The sequence below is a fragment of the Kogia breviceps genome, chromosome X (genome assembly GCF_026419965.1).
Source record: "Kogia breviceps isolate mKogBre1 chromosome X, mKogBre1 haplotype 1, whole genome shotgun sequence".
NCBI lineage: Eukaryota > Metazoa > Chordata > Mammalia > Artiodactyla > Physeteridae > Kogia > Kogia breviceps.
Genome location: NC_081330.1, coordinates 122,223,078 through 122,239,844, shown reverse-complemented (window position 1 = coordinate 122,239,844; position 16,767 = coordinate 122,223,078). Strand labels below are relative to the sequence as shown.

Sequence of the window (16,767 nt, the reverse complement as noted above, 5' to 3'; positions counted from 1 at the left end):
TCTTCCACGTTAAAAGCACCTGGTAAATTTAAAGTATTAGGCCAGTGTTTATCATCTTCTTGAAGTTTAAGAAAATACAGGATCTTCTACTTACCACAGGCTCTTTCTTTTGGTCAGTGGTTTGGTCCTCCCACCACCGTGCCCTCAAAGCATGTTGCCAGGGGGACTCCCAGGGCCGGTTCTTCAGTGTTAATGAGAGATCTACATTGTCAGTCAGCAGGATGGTAAAACCCTAGAAAAAATCATGTGGCCGCCATTCGTTCAGTTGCACTCCACACCATAATCCAGTAGGGGAACGGGGCATTCTGGTTAATTAAAAGTTCTTACCTGTCACTTTTCACAGTGCCCTTTGTTAGAGCATTGAATATTTTTGAAATTCGGGGAACCCAAACTATGACATCAGTGTACGTAAGGAGAAAATAGTCCCGTCACAAGCGAACGTCAGAAATGTACCTTCTGAAACGGATGAAGTGCCAGCAGTAAATGCCGTTTCCTCCGTGTGCCGCTGCAGGTTTATTTGAAATACAGCAGTGTCCAAGAGGGAAACACTGCAACTTTCTTCACGTGTTCAGAAATCCCAACAATGAATTTTGGGAAGCGAATCGAGACATGTACCTGTCTCCTGACCGGACTGGCCCCTGCTTCAGTAAGAACTCGGAGAGGAGGGAGCGGCCGGGCCGCCACGACGACTACTACAGTAGGCCGCGGAGGAGGAGGAGCCCCGCGCCGGCCCACTGCTACAAGCGGAACGGGGAGGCCGAGAGCAGGAGGAGGAGGAGCCACGGGGGCAAGAAATCGCACAAGCACACGTCCAAAAGCCGGGAGAGGCCCAGTTCCCGAAGCAGAGGAAGAAAACGGGGCCGCAGCCGTGGCCAGGGCAGCCGCAGCTGCCGGAGCCGCAGCCGGAGCTCCTCCAGGTCCAGGAGCCGCGGCAGGAGGACGTCGGGGAGCCGAGACTGAACTCTGCAGCGTCCCACGGCCAAATAAACTTACCATGTCCTACAGTGATTGTACACCTTATTTGTTACGGCGGCTGCGTAGTTGGATAGAGGGCTCTCAGCTCATGTGGGTTAGCAAGTCTAGCTGGAACCCTCGTTTAAAATACTTTTATTCTCTGGTAATCACAGTGTGCTTACTATAGAAAACAAAACGTATACAACCCCAAAATTATTTATAATCCCGACCCTTATAGATAACCACTTAACACTGGAGCATCGCTTTAAGTCTTTTCTTTCTCTTACGGGTGTATGGGTGTGTACACATTTTTTTTACACCAAGATAACATATATGGCTGCAGTTGAATAAGCTTTTTTTCACACCAAACATTGTCCTATTTCATCAAGCCCTAGTGTTACTGTTCTTTTCACTCACTGCATAGAGTGGATCTATCAATTTATTCAACAGTATCCCTATTGTTGGATTTTTAAGTTATTTTAAGTTTTGCACTATTAAAGAAGCCTGTGCTATAAACAGTCCTGTGGTAGATCTCCTTAAATACTTTCATACGTTACTGGTCATATCCCTAGGATAAATTACATCAAGAAAGATGAATACATAAGTCTTTCCAGATTGCCCTCCATAAAGACTATGAAAAAATTTACCGTCAACGATAAATTTTGCCGTTCCTGCAGCAAATTACTGTAACCTTTGCCGGTTTGGTAAGCTTTATGTGTTTATTCCATCTCTGCACATACTGGCTAAGCCAAACACTTTTTTCTGTATTTAATGGGCATTAAGTTTGGTTGTTTGCCCCAAATTATTAATTGTTGGGTTTTTTACATGTTAATAGCCGAATAGCTTTTTTACTTTAAAATTCACTTTCTTAAAGTACTAAAGGGTGGAGTCAATTTTTTTCCCCTCCCTCCTACCCCATAGTTTTCCATTAGGATGTTCGTCTTTTTTTAACAGTGTTACAGAGTTCGTTGCTACTGAATATGCCTGGTGTTAAAAGCAATTCTGGTAAGAGTGGTCACAGAAACTTGCTTGAAAAAAAAATTAGGGACTTCCCTGGTGGTCCAGTGCTTAGGACTCCATGCTCTCACTGCCAGGGGCCTAGGTTCGATCCCTGGTTGGAGAACTAAGATATCCTGCATGGCCAAAAAAATAAATAAAAAGCGTAAGACAAAATATCATTCTTAGGTTTCAGATCATAAAAAAGAAAAGATGCTCTCATACTTCCTTATAAATTTTTTATTTTCTTAGTAACCTCTCCATTGACGTACTGGAGATCTCGAGTTTCCAAGTATGTGGCATTTGGCAACTTGAGATTAGGAAATAAGGACTTAAGGATGCACCAAATACTGAGTTTAACAGAAATAGGAAAAGAAATTTCTTCAAGACTGGGATTTCTGAGTGGTGTCTGTGGAAAATGAGTTCTTTAATCTGTAGTCTAAAGGAAAGGAATTATGTGGTCCAGAATACATTTTACTTTAAAAATTGATTTGTGGGAATTCTCTGGTGGCCCAGTGGTTAGGACTCAGTGCTTTCACTGCCGTGGGCCGGCGTTCAATCCCTGGTCGGGGAACTAAGATCCCACAGGCCATGTGTTGTGGCCAAAAGAAAAGAAAAAATTTGATTTGTTCCAGAATTTAAATGCCTCTACCCTAAAAATGATTGAAAATTTTCTGTATCTACTGGATTCACAAATGCTGAATAATTCTCAGTAAATTCAAAACTTTTCAGTCCTTTTCTAAATACAGCCAAGACATACACAATTAAATGTGGACATTCAAAGCTGAATATTCATCTTAATAGCTCATGGAGGAAAAAACGAGATGAACACCAGCTTGTCCTCAAGGTAGAGATGTCGGTGACTTTTCCCTGAAGTGTTAATGGGTAGTATGAGAGGGATGGAAGGAAGTAGTTTTTAAACCACTGACTGGGTCATTATCCTGATAAATGTCCATCTTGAATTTGACTTATTAATGCGTTTTTTAACCTTATAATTTGATTAATATTTATGATTCAAAAATTCCAACTCTACATTGCCAGCAGAAGGCCATATGCCTGTTTTCAGTGAAGAGATAGCTGCATGTTGGAGGCTCTTTAAATCTACACGTATCCTTTTTTTAATTGCACACATATCTATTTTTAGCAGACAAGCAAATTTTCGTTTGATGGTAGTTGTTTCCTTGATCTTAAATATCCTTATTTCATTTTTCCTATTTTTTCCAGAAATCAGAGTATACTTTAAAAAAATCCACATTTTTGTATGTAACATTTCCTACCTGTAGTTAATAGGCAGTCCATTAACTATCATAACCAAAATTTTGATTTGCTACTCATACTAGGCAGTAGTTGGCACATACCCGTCCATTTCAGCAAGTGTGCTAGCACCTCCAGTGTGTGTGGGGGGGAACTCCAGTTGATTTGGAATACCTTTGATTACCTGGAGTGATCTGAGTTGCTCATTCAGAAAGAGAAAGTCAACTGCATCAAGGTTTTATATTTTATTTTATTTTATTTTATTTTTTTTGCGGTACGCGGGCCTCTCACTGTTGTGGCCTCTCCCGTTGCGGAGCACAGGCTCCGGACGCGCAGGCTCAGCGGCCATGGCTCACGGGCCCAGCCACTCCGCGGCACGTGGGATCTTCCCGGACCGGGGCACGAGCCCTCATCCCCTGCATCGGCAGGCGGACTCTCAACCACTGCGCCACCAGGGAAGCCCAGCATCAAGGTTTTAAAAGCAGTATTTATTGATTGAAAATAAATGTGTAGATAAGCTCTCAGTAGCATGGACTCCACGTTATTAATGAGCTTGAAGTACATGAAGACTCCTTAAATCTTCCGCCATTTATCGTGTGTGTGCTTTTAACCACCACCACATTCAAATGCGGGTGAATTTTCAACATTTTACTCAAAAAAGTTTTTCTTTAAATTCTTCCTTCAGCAGCTCTTCATAATTTGACAAACTTTTGGAAAGAGACAGATAAAAACAGACGACAGTGGTGTACATTGAACATTTATTACAACTAATTGGCGATGTGATAAGACGTGCTCACGTGGCCTGAATATTGGTCACAATCACAACAAAGCTTAATCCAGCCCAGCAGATACATATGAAAATGTAAACTGTGAAGACATGTTTACATACATAGAAGTATGTATAAAAGTGACATTGAAACAACTGTACATCCTTTAAAAATATAGAGCCCACGAGTGCCATTTTACCTCATTCAACTCACACTTTCATATGAGAGGTGGTATGTTTTTATATTTATGACTTCCAATAACTAGGCAGTGCCATAGAAGGGAAGGAAGCTGCCCTAAAGTTTGCTGCACTTCTAAGTGGAGGGAAGCAATAGGGGAGTAAAATAAATTTGGCTGTAACAAGCACCCTGGAAGGAATATTCGTGCTTTAAACAGTGACTTATGCAATACTTTGTGAAGGGAGTAAAACATTTTCCATAACATACTGTTATTAAGAATCCCTGGTAAGTCAACATTTCCATTTTATTTGGGGGGCATCAAGAACAATACAACTAAGTGACTAAATGATTATGACAACAAGAAATTTATCTCAGGAGTCAAACGTTCCTTGGCCTTAAAAATAACATGCTTACTGTTATGAAACAGCTGATCTCGGTTCCTCGTCTCAGGTCTGGAAGGCCTAAGAAATCATTTTTAGTGTAAAACAGCATCATTCCATTAGTCTTTTGTGTATTCCCTTTGTTTTAAGGTGTTTAGTTTCTAATAAGGGTCTTTGGTATACATTTGGGTTTTTTTCTAAACTTTCAACATAGAGTGAAATTTTTATTCATTTGATATGTGACATGTCAATTCCCTTTATTCGCATATATATTAAAATGCACTAGTCTTTGGTTTCACAAAACCAGATTTCACATAATTTAACGTTTTTGCCAAGACAGTAATTAATAAATCTATATTGCCTGATTGTGTCATATTCATAGATACACATAATCAAGGTAATGATAATCTATCCAAGATAAACAGACCTATAAACTTTAAAATAGCCAGAAAAAGTACCTTTCTTTTCCTGCATTCGTTCTATTCATATTTAAGTCCCTTGTTATCACTTGATTAACCAAAGTTCCCTTTTAAAAAAGATTGTGTAGGCCTGAATGAAACAGCTTAGCAGAACAGTAATACTGACAAGACATCATCTTACACCATTAGCTAACATGGACATGAAGGCAGTAACCATCTACAGTGTGTGAAATGCCACAAGAAGTCATCAACAGGGGAGGAGAGTTATGTCAGTCCAATTTCTTCAAGAACGCTACGTGGGGTTTCAGCTTCCTGTGGAGGGAAAATGTGAGACTCTGGTAAGCAGATCCAGGGAGGCTTGAGAATGTGAAATTGACACGGAAGGGCGTGCAAGTTTCAGAGAACGCTGAAGGCAAGCAGTTCAGCAGTATGGGCACTTCTGTGGAGAGCCAGTGCTTATTTAGCGATTTGTGCCCCGAACATCAGAGACCACAGGAGGATATTTTCAGCATGCATTAAATACCTACTGATTACCTACCAATTGTGCTGGGCTGCACTGCTGTAACACAAAACGTCAAGCCCACTGCAAACGCAGTGCAAACCGACAGCTACCCGACATTTCTACAGGAAAGGTAGTTACCTTAGTGTTAAAATTCAAAATCTCCCCTAAAGACCAGGGAAACCCCCCTGAGTTCTCCCCATTCTTCACATATTTTGTTTTCCCTGCTCTTTTTTCAAGTCATATGTATTTATTCTTCTCTGAGTTTTTACTCAGTTTTGGACTTAAATGTCCCCAGCAGCAAGGCGGCAGAAACTCACCTTCCCAGACCTCCCCAGAGCAACCAATGGTTTCAGTGGAAGCAACATACAGAAAGAATGCTCTGAGATCTGGGACAAAAGTGCCGTTTGCTCTATGTAACAACCAATACTCATTTTTAAATGTCAAAAGAAGACGAAACAAAGCAGGCATACTAGAAAAAAATTAAAAGTTTTTCCAAAGTGTCTAATTGTGCACGGCACAAAATAAAAAAGGAACAAGTAGGTCAAATTTCAGGTATTACTAGCAACAAGTTTGTAATTAAAAGGCATACTAGATTTTAACAGAGGAAAACAATTTTTGTACCCAAATAACTTACTTTTGCATCCTAATTGTGGTACAGCACAAAACAAGGAAAAGAAAATTTAATTAAACCATAAACCCATACATTAGATTTAATTGTATGTAAAGCACTACATGAAATAATCTTAATTATTTAAACTCTTTGGTCTGTTTCCTTATTCCTTATACTATGAAAACAAGGATCATAGTACTTACCTTCATATGTAGAGATTAAGGGAGATAAGGCTTAGTGCCTGATTCACAGAAAGTGCTCAAAAAATGTTAGCTGATACATTGGCTCAACTGAAATCTAAATGAAGATATTTAGCCTTACTATAAGCCAGCTCTCTATATAAAGTTCATACGATGACCTTTTAGTATGTTTGTGTATTAATGAAAAATGGGTAAAAGTCAGCTTTGGTGAAAAAAGGCTATTTTTTTATGAAGTATCCTTGCCCCCCCCCCTCCAAATTGAACCTCAACCTAACCAGGCTACAGACCTAAATATATATGGAGGATAAGAAAACAAGTTAAACATCACCATTATAATCCGCCAGATACAGAATGGAGGAAATTCTACAGCATAGGGGATGCAGTTTAACAAAAAAAGGCAAAGGAGGGTAAAAGCAGAGGAGTTGTTAAAGATTAAGAGAGACTTAAAGAGACCAGATAAAATGTGAGCCTTGTTTGGAATCTGGCTCTAACAAACCGATTATAAAAATGCATTTTTCAGACAATTAGGGAAAAAAAAACAACCAGGAATAAGATATTAGGAATTACTATTAATTTTGGGGGGTGTGGTACTCATCTCTTAGGGATACATACTTAAGTATTAAAGATGAAATGATAGGATGTCTAGGGCTTGCTGTAAAATAGGCAAAAAAAGCGGGGTGGAAAAAAAAAGGCAGGGTGGGGTGGTGATTTATGAAACTAGCATTGAGTTGATGGTTGTTGGAGCTGAGTGATGTGTACAAGACAGTTCCCTATACTATTCTCTTTGTATGTCTCAGAGTTTTCATGATATAGCTTTAAAAGAAAGTTTAATGCAAGTGATGCAACACTCCCAAGAATGATGAAAGCCAATCTCTTTTTATTTTTTTTGCGGTATGCAGGCCTCTCACTGTTGTGGCCTCTCCCGCAGGCTCCAGACGCGCAGGCTCAGCGGCCATGGCTCACGGGCCCAGCCGCTCAGCGGCATGTGGGATCTTCCCGGACCGGGGCACGAACCCGTGTCCCCTGCATCAGCAGGCGGACTCTCAACCACTGTGCCACCAGGGAAGCCCAATCTCTTTCATTTATAATGTTTAGCCTTAAACATTAAATACACTGCAAGACTGACATCTGAATCACATACGTATTAAATAAAGGGGACAATTTAAAAAGAATCATTTCCATTTAATGTTAAATAATTTTTAAAACATCATATAACCTTTAATGTATTTATTAAAGGGTTGCCTACATTGAATTCTATAGTTAACATTCTTAGCTTATCCATGTAAAAATGTCCCCCCTATCCTATTCCCTGGAGCTGGTCAGACTTCCCCTATGTGTTCACTGCCTGCGATCTTATATAGCATTTCTTGAAGATAACCATGTTGCTTCTCAAATATGCATTATTTAAAGTATCTGTCCTTTCTGAAAGGCCTAATTTCAAAGAATCATTTACACATTTTCTTCCTTTGAGACTTATACAAAGAGTACGTTAGAGTTTTTTAATCACTTGTATTTATAATGTAAAATTAATTTTCACATGTTCACACTGAAATTGTAGCTCAAAATTACCTAGAAAAACTATTATCTGAATTAGTAATATCCATACAAACAGAAAGTAGAAAGGTGGTTGGTTACCAAGGGCTGAGGGGAGGGGAAGTGGGGAATAGTTATCTATAATGGGTACAGAGTTTCAGTTTTGCAAGATAAAAAAACTCCTGGAGATCTGTTGCACAACAATGTGAACATACTGAACACTACTGAACTGTACACTTAAAAATGGTTAAACTAGTAAATTTTGTTATTTTTAAAAGACAATTTTGTAAAATTACCTGGAAAAATTAAAATATGAAATATTTATCAAAAGGATGGAGAAGAAAAAAAGTCATTCACATGAGACAAAGTACATGCAATACTTTTATTTTAGACATGCAAGGAAAGGTATTTCAGAATCTACTAGTTTAAAGCAAGCAGCTGTATACAAATAACAAAAGCAGCAACATCTTGTTACAGCTGGGCACACAGCATCCAAAGCAAACAGGCATGAGACAATGCATATTTATGCAGCATTAAAACCACATGAATGGGGGCTTCCCTGGTGGCGCAGTGGTTGAGAGTCCGCCTGCCGATGCAGGGGACGTGGGTTCGTGCCCCGGTCCGGGAAGATCCCACATGCCGCAGAGCGCCTGGGCCCGTGAGCCATGGCCGCTGGGCCTGCGCGTCCGGAGCCTGTGCTCCGCAACGGGAGAGGCCACAGCAGTGAGAGGCCCGCGTACCGCAAAAAACCAAAACCAAAAAAACCCCACATGAATGACATGTTGCAGGGCTGGGGGAGGGATAGAGGAAAAAAACGGAAACGAAAGGCCAGTGTTTCCCAATGCTATCATATAATGCTAAATTTCTCATTTGACTGCCCACCCAGGTGCTTCAAATGTCATACAGTGAGAATGGTTAAGAATGGAAACAACTGATCTGCATACCTGCCTTATACACATTTTTCACTGGTCTTCTTTCAATGGTAAATCAGTTTGAGCATCTTTTGAATGTACTGTTTAATGATAGTTTACTTAACTCGGGCTTTAAACTCTCTAGACATAAACAATGAATTATTTGGTAACTTCCCCTTTATAATAATCTGTTGCATGTTTTATTAAAAGTATACACAAAAATGATCAATATTAAAGGTTTTCATACTCAGAAATATAAAACCATATTTAACAAATCATTAAGTATCTAAATGCAGACAATTATAAAACCATAACTAGTAAAATATTAGTATTTAAGCAATATTAGAATCAACTATATAAAATAAAGCCCATATTAATACTTTGAAAGGACTACTTACTATTGAACAATAGATATTACAGAAGAGACTTTTCTGACATAGCTTTCTGATAGTTCTTAAAGGGACTGTTTGATATTGTATAGCACAAATGTGATTCAATAAATGTGGCATTATAAATTTCTTAGAAACTGTGAATGTTTTACCTTAAATATTATATAACAGTACAGATTTTACTTTCTTGCATTATTTCCAAATACATTTTTATGTGATGCATTAGAAAATGTTTGCTCATATAGACTATAATATAATCACCCTAAATATAGCTCCCCCCGCCCCCCCCGCCAACATTTGAAGACCAAACCACACTATATTATGGCATTGCTTATTCTACCCTAGCATTTCAGCTATATTTTCTTTGGTAAACATTTTAACAAGTGCTAGGTATTCCTCTTACACGATTAATCACAGATGGTTCATAAATGATGACACATATGTGTTTAAGATGAAACATTACTCAAAATGGTCATAGGTCATATTTTTTCAAAAAGAAATTAAACCAGCTGCAAGCAGGAACAGCTATATCAAGATCAGATATAGAATGAAAATAAAACAGAAAAGAGGATGAAAACAGGAAAATTATTAAAATTATAAAGGTAATGGTTCTGAAATGTTCTACTATTATTATACAAGATAATCAGTCACCAAGCTGAGGATATTTTCTTTCACAAGCATATCAGCTCTCTATTTCCTCTGTGAAATTCTGCATACACGATGATGAGTAGTCATTTAGTACACAGGGACATTAAAATATTCATGACGTGGCTACAAAAGAAATGCATATATTCTTACACACAGTATACAAACTGACACAGACACAATCAGATTTCTAGTGTTTAGTGCACGGTAAAGAAATCTTAATTGAAACTTAGAATTGTTTGTTTTTAGAATTTTGGTTCACGGCTGAATATTTAACTTCTAAACGATGCCCAGGAGTTCAGATTCATCTTTTATAACTTTACTGTATATAATGATAATCTAAATGATGACCTATATGTCCTACAAAATCCAAAAGCACTGTATTTACTAAAAATACTCTGAAAAGATTCTTCAGTATAAGTCATCTGGTAAATACTGAGTTAACTCAAAATCCAGTTAGAATACTCCCTCCCGCCAGTGTTCAAGTTCATCAGGATTTTACCACACGAAGCAAAGGAATTTAATCCCTTAATGAAAATCATTACATCCTAGAATGACCATGAACTTTTACAGATCCTAAAGGAAAATCTTTCCCAAGAAAAAAGGAGAAAAGTAGTCACCCATTTGGTACCAACAGAGGTTTTTCAATGGTTCACTTAGCTTAAGAAAAAAATTCCAAAGACTATGCCCTTGCGACTAAGGATATTACTTTTTTTTTTTTTTTGGCTGTACGCAGGCCTCTCACTGTTGTGGCCTCTCCCGCTGCGGAGCACAGGCTCCGGATGCGCAGGCTCAGCGGCCACGGCTCACGGGCCCAGCCGCTCCGCGGCACATGGGATCTTCCCGGACCGGGGCACGAACTCGCGTCCCCTGCATCGGCAGGCAGACTCTCAACCACTGCGCCACCAGGGAAACCCAAGGATATTACTTTTAAAATAATCCTCGAGATAGATTTTAAAGGACTCTCCAAATAGATCTGTTAAATGTCTATGCCTTCTCTCTATAAATGTACCTAAAAGGATGTTTCTCACATCAACAAGGTAACCTGAGTTGAGGTTTTAAACTGACCCTAGAGTGCACAGAAGAGATGAATGTCTAGGGACTCCAAAAACTCCCTGAAACTAGAGACAAAATTAGGTACAGATTTTCCTGAGAAGAGGGCTCATGGCCCATCAGACTCTCAAAGCGATTATACCCCTCCAAAAGGCTTGTGTGACTCAAAAAAGTTTAAAACTGCTTATGTGAGTGCTTTTAAGATATCCTCAATTTAATATTTATTCAACTTGGCACTTGGAAGTGTTAGGCTACAAACTCATGTAAACTGTTTCAATAAAATATGTAACAGATACCTTATACTTAAATAATAACCATTAAATACAAAAGTGTCTGAGGAAAAAAGCCAGTTAAATTTTAATCCTCAGATAATTCCTAAACAGTTTAAAGATATAATTGCTTTTTTTTTTTTTTTTTTTTTTTTTTTTTTTTTTGCGGTATGCGGGCCTCTCACTGCTGTGGCCTCTCCCGCTGCGGAGCACAGGCTCCGGACGCACAGGCCCAGCGGCCACGGCTCACGGGCTCAGTCGCTCCGCGGCATGTGGGATCCTCCCGGACCAGGGCACGAACCCGTGTCTCCCGCATCGGCAGGCGGACTCTCAACCACTGCGCCACCAGGGAAGCCCGATATAATTGCTTTTTTTCTCCCACTCAGAATATTGTGGAATGAAGCAGCAAGCTAAAATAATATTAATAATAAATTGAACCCCTAAATGCTTCATTTTCATGAGGGAATTCAATTTCGGTATCAGTGGTATTAATAATAGTATTTTGGTCAAAGAACTCTGAACCTATTTCAATATTCTCTGTGTAAAAAAAATAAATTATAAGCCCCAATGATAGATCATTATCAGAGCAAAATTCCCTATGAAAATATCAGTTAAATGAAATAATTGGGATTATCCCTTGAGATTTAATGTAATTAAACTTTTCAGGTAATGCTAAACTATAAACAATGAACTTGACAAAATTATAATTACAAACAGAATTTATATATCCTACTACATTTTGATGCATGTAAGTACTCCAGCACATATTCTAGTATGCTTTCTTACACCCAACGAAACTCTTGCTGTGATACATGTTCTGTTTTCTGGACAGAGAACAAGAAAAATTTGTCTATCAAGTAACCTTTCACCTAAATAATACCAGTACTTTGAGCCTTTATATTACAGCTTTTCATCTTTTTGTTTTCTCTCTTAATTTTATATCACACCATGTAAAAACCAACAGTTAAAAGAAAAGAAAAAGGGAGTTTCTCAAATAGGGCTGAGTACACAGCAGTTCCTCCCCAGAGGAGACTTAACTATGAAAACCTAAGTGTCCATCATCGGATGAATGGATAAAGATGTGGCACATATAGACAATGTTATATTACTCAGCCATAAAAAGAAACGAAATTGAGTTATTTGTAGTGAGGTGGATGGACCTAGAGTCTGTCATACAGAGTGAAGTAAGTCAGAAAGAGAAAGACAAATACCATATGCTAACACATATATATGGAATCTAAGAAAAAAAAATGTCATGAAGAACCTAGGGGTAAGACGGGAATTAAAGACACAGATCTACTAGAGAATGGACGTGAGGATATGGAGAGGGGGAAGGGTAAGCTGTGACGAGGTGAGAGAGTGGCATGGACATATATACACTACCAAACGTAAAACAGATAGCTAGTGGGAAGCAGCCACATAGCACAGGGAGATCAGCTCGGTGCTTTGTGACCACCTAGAGGGGTGGGATAGGGAGGGTCGGAGGGAGGGAGACGCAAGAGGGAAGAGATATGGGAACATATGTATATGTATAACTGATTCACTTTGTTGTAAAGCAGAAACTAACACACCATTGTAAAGCAGTTATACTCCTATAAAGATGTAAAAAAAAAAAAAAAAAAAGAGAGAACAATTCTATAAGAGCAATTCTCAACCCTGACTGCCCCAGAAATTTCTGACAGACCTTTACTACCCTTTAGGAAAGAAAAGAGTTGATAAAGCCAAACTATTCTTTATAACAATGATCCATATTACTGTACTTAAGAAATTACCATCCAATCAGTTGAGAAGAATACTCTTCAAAGGGCAAAAACCTCCTCACCGGAAAAACATTCTTCAAGAAGAAAACAAACTCTAAAACCCACAAAAATAAGTGTATTGGGCTTCCCTGGTAGCGCAGCGGTTAAGAATCCGCCTGCCAATGCAGGGGACACAGGTTCAAGCCTTGGTCCGGGAAGATCTCACGTGCCGCAGAGCAACTAAGCCCGTGCGCCACAACTACTGAGCCCGCGTGCCACAACTACTGAAGCCCGTGCGCCTAGAGCCTGTGCTCCGCAACAAGAGAAGACACCACAATGAGAAGCCCACGCACCGCAACAAAGAGAGCCCCTGCTCACCGCATCTAGAGAAAGCCCACGCGCAGCAAAGAAGACCCAACACAGCCAAACATAAAAAATAAATTTTTTTTAAAAAATTTTTTTTAAATAAATGTATTCTTTTACCACTTTTAAGTTGCTATAACACATTTTAAGTACTTGCCCAGTTTAAACTGCTAGGGGCTGAGAAAGTTGTGCTATAAATAAATGCCTTAGTGACCATTTAACATTTAAGGTTGATTTTTAGCTAAATGACAGATATGCCCATAATTAACCAAGTTATTTTTTCTCTTATATACGAGGAAAACATTATAGTGGATTAAATATAACTCCAGTATTCTGGGCCTTCTTACCACCAGTACATTTTATGAATCATGGAATAATTATATTAATTAAGAATTGGGGAGCGTGAGAGTGAAGTCTGTTACAATACACAGACTTTACAGTCCTGTGCAGAATTAGACCTACTGTCTTCTACTACCTAGCAAACTGAGTTTAATACACTGAAACGTCAGTGATTTAGACTGTGTGGGAATAAAGACCAGAATGAAAATAGTGAGAAAAAAAATTTAATCAAGTTGTATGACACAAATATAAACCACAAGTTGCCCTTAGTACAGATTCTTTGGAGACATATTTTTAAAAATAAAGATTAGATATTTACTATTTTCAATCTGAAATGGGCCTTTAATCCTGGGCAAATCTGTTCCAAACCCTTAACATTTTCCTCAAGTTATCTACCTCTTCTTTCTCCTCAGTCCCTGCAGCTCTCCTCTAGATGTAGTTTCTCAACTCATCCAACTCATGATGGAAAAAAAATAATTTACAGTTTTAACCCGTTCATCTCATCAAAACAGGAGGGAGAAGACTCATCTTGCTCAAGACCAATGCTTTTGATTCCATTCCTATTCACCCTCCACATATACTTTTCCCATTATTCCATTCCTATTTTTCATCACTCTCTCCATTAGCTCCTCTCCTTAGTATACATGCATGTTCAGCTTTCCTCCAAACTAAGAATAATCTTTTTCTTAATCCCCTACAAAAAGGACCAGATGTAGTGGGAAGTGTAGGACAAGAAACACAGCAGAAAGGAATTAAGTTACACCTGTTCTCAAAACCACGTACGTTCCTAAGACAAGACAAACCTCATTACCTTAAAAATTCCCAGATATTCACTATACTAGGCCAATGACTCAAAGGTAAAATGATCTGATAAACTATAATGAAAACTGGTAAGCAAGTAATTATCTGAAGGCTTAAGTCTTGTTGAGATGAGAAGTGCTTAAATAAACTAGTGGTATTGGATCCAAAACTGAAAACCTTGTGTCCTGATTTTTCTTTCTGGTACACTAATGTAGTCAAAGAGAAATAATGTACATTTAATAAAAAATATATATAAGGAAGTATAATTTGAAGTTACTGCTCTACTCCAGTTTTCCTTGAAGGGGCTTCACTTATTTCTTGAACTGTATCCTTTGTCCTTCATGTTCTAGAATACAATGGTCCTTTTTATTGCCCCTCACTGAATACTGTGGCAAAGTCCTTATTCTCAACTCTGGAACTCTAATCCTCGAGCTAAAGACCAAAGGGCTGTAGAGTATCCAAACGCACTAAGATCTCTTTTTAGCAATGAATAAAAAGAGAAGAAATAAGAGCACTTTATAAGGTACCTTTTAGATGAAAGGGCTCATGGTGTCTTATTACAAAAACACTTGTGAGGCACTAGGAAAATCGAGTGATTTTTTTTACATTAACTTAGCAATGTGGCAAGAGCAATATGGCTGCTCCAGGTGGTTAGTGTCTAAAACGGCCAAGAGAACATAAGTGCTTCACTTTACCTGCTGAAACTTTTTTAGCAAATTCTACTCTAGTTTCACCTAAAGGAACAACACAATGTAGTCTTCCATTCACAGAGCAGCATTTTGTCTTTTTAAAAAATTTATAAATTAAAAAAATTATACTTAAAATACATGTTTTACACTTCTAGACAACAGGAGGGAGGGACCTCAAATATCTTCACAGGTAATACTATTAAGTTAATGTCCTTTCTTACTTGATGAGTATCTTTCCATATCATTACATAGAAATTGATCTCATTTCTTTCAAAGCCAGGTTAACAGTTTCATGTATGGTTGTACTGTAATTTTCTTAACCTATTTCCCATTGATGGACATTTGGTTAGGTTCCAATGGCTCAATATTATAATGAGCATGTGTCTTGCTGCATCTGTATATTTCTGTTGGATAAAATTCCTTCAAGTATAACTAATGGGGCAAAGGTGTGTACACATTTAACTGTTAATAGATATCACTAAACTAATCCTTCAAAAGGGAATACAAATTTATGTGTTCATAAGAAGCAAACTAAAAAAAAAGCTAATTGATATTTTAATTTACATTCCCTTAGTCAAAGGACCATGTGTTTTTTCTTTCATCTATGGATTACTTATTCATATCTCTTGTTGTCTTATTCTGTTGTGCTGTTGGACTACTTCTATTACATTTGTCTTAAAAATAATAATGAGGAAAACTTAACTACATTTCCTAAAACCCTGCTCTAAAACCCGTTAGTGATAAAATGGTAAAGAGAAATTACTTTCTCTGGCAGTTAATTGTATTTTTTTTAATAAAGAAGCAGAATAATTAACTTAGCTAATATAACTTTAAACTATAAAGAAATAGTTTTAAACACATTTTAGGGTAGTTGTATTTTATTTGCCCTGTTCTTCCATTTGGATCCTAACTTGAAATGCCCTAAATTTAATCAGGGTTTTCAAAATAGAAAAGATTTCCCAGAATCACTGAATTTCAAATATTCAAACTCTAAATATCTTTACTAAGTAAATTCTTTAACGCTAATAGGGTATAAAAGAAAAACAACAAAAATGTCTATACGTATAACATAAGTCTATATATGTAAATTCTGGTCATTTAAACTACTCCTCTCTTAAGGAATTATCAAATCCCTAAGGTGGATAGGGAAATCAGCAGAAAATTCAAGTGTTCTAACTGCCTGCAGGGTATGCTCAATTCTGTTTTCAGGCAAAAACTCAATTACCCTAATAGATGTTAACAGATTTGGTTGTTGTTGAGGATATTAAATTATATAGTGACAGCCCATAAGTTTTGCTATGGGTTATCTCTGGTTATCAAGTAAAAGTAATTTTGGTGGATCACAGAGGTGATTTTTACAGCCATTTACTTGAGCACATTTCTCCTTCTTTCACAATTTTTAGGTTTTTTTTTTCCCTTCTACTTTTGATTCATTATCAGCCAGTCATTTATAATCTGGACTATACATTATATTGAAAAGATGTAGCAGTCCATAAATATAAATGGAATCTATAAATGAAATTTTTATATATTACATGATGTTAAATTAAACCAGGGTTTCTGGACCTTGGCACTGTTGACACTTGAGGCCAGATCATTTCTTATTCTGAGAGGGCTGTTCTGGGCACTGCTGGTTGTTTAACAGTGCGTCCTTGATCTTTACCTACTAGATGCCAGTAGCACCTCACGGCTAGCAGTGACAATCAAAAATGTGTTCAGACATTGCCCAATGTCCCCTGAAGAGGCACAATTGCCCCACCCCCAACCCTAGTTGAGA

At 38.0% G+C, this 16,767-nt stretch overlaps 2 protein-coding genes across 4 annotated transcripts in view; one reads left to right on the top strand and one right to left on the bottom strand.

Annotated features, from left to right (window-relative positions):
• ZRSR2 (zinc finger CCCH-type, RNA binding motif and serine/arginine rich 2) overlaps window positions 1–1,004 on the top strand; it is a 31,886-nt gene extending 30,882 nt beyond the window's left edge. For both annotated transcript variants that reach the window (XM_067023975.1, XM_059050855.2), the window contains one exon: window positions 512–1,004. In XM_067023975.1, the coding sequence (XP_066880076.1) occupies window positions 512–521 (10 nt within the window). In that variant the 3' untranslated portion in view covers window positions 522–1,004. The remainder of the gene's footprint in view (window positions 1–511) is intronic.
• A 2,944-nt stretch (window positions 1,005–3,948) lies between these two features.
• AP1S2 (adaptor related protein complex 1 subunit sigma 2) overlaps window positions 3,949–16,767 on the bottom strand; it is a 28,887-nt gene continuing 16,068 nt past the window's right edge. For both annotated transcript variants that reach the window (XR_009333089.2, XM_059050896.2), the window contains one exon: window positions 3,949–5,259. Coding sequence is in view for 1 of the 2 variants with exons in the window: in XM_059050896.2 (XP_058906879.1) it covers window positions 5,212–5,259 (48 nt within the window). In the remaining variant the exon portion in view is untranslated. The remainder of the gene's footprint in view (window positions 5,260–16,767) is intronic.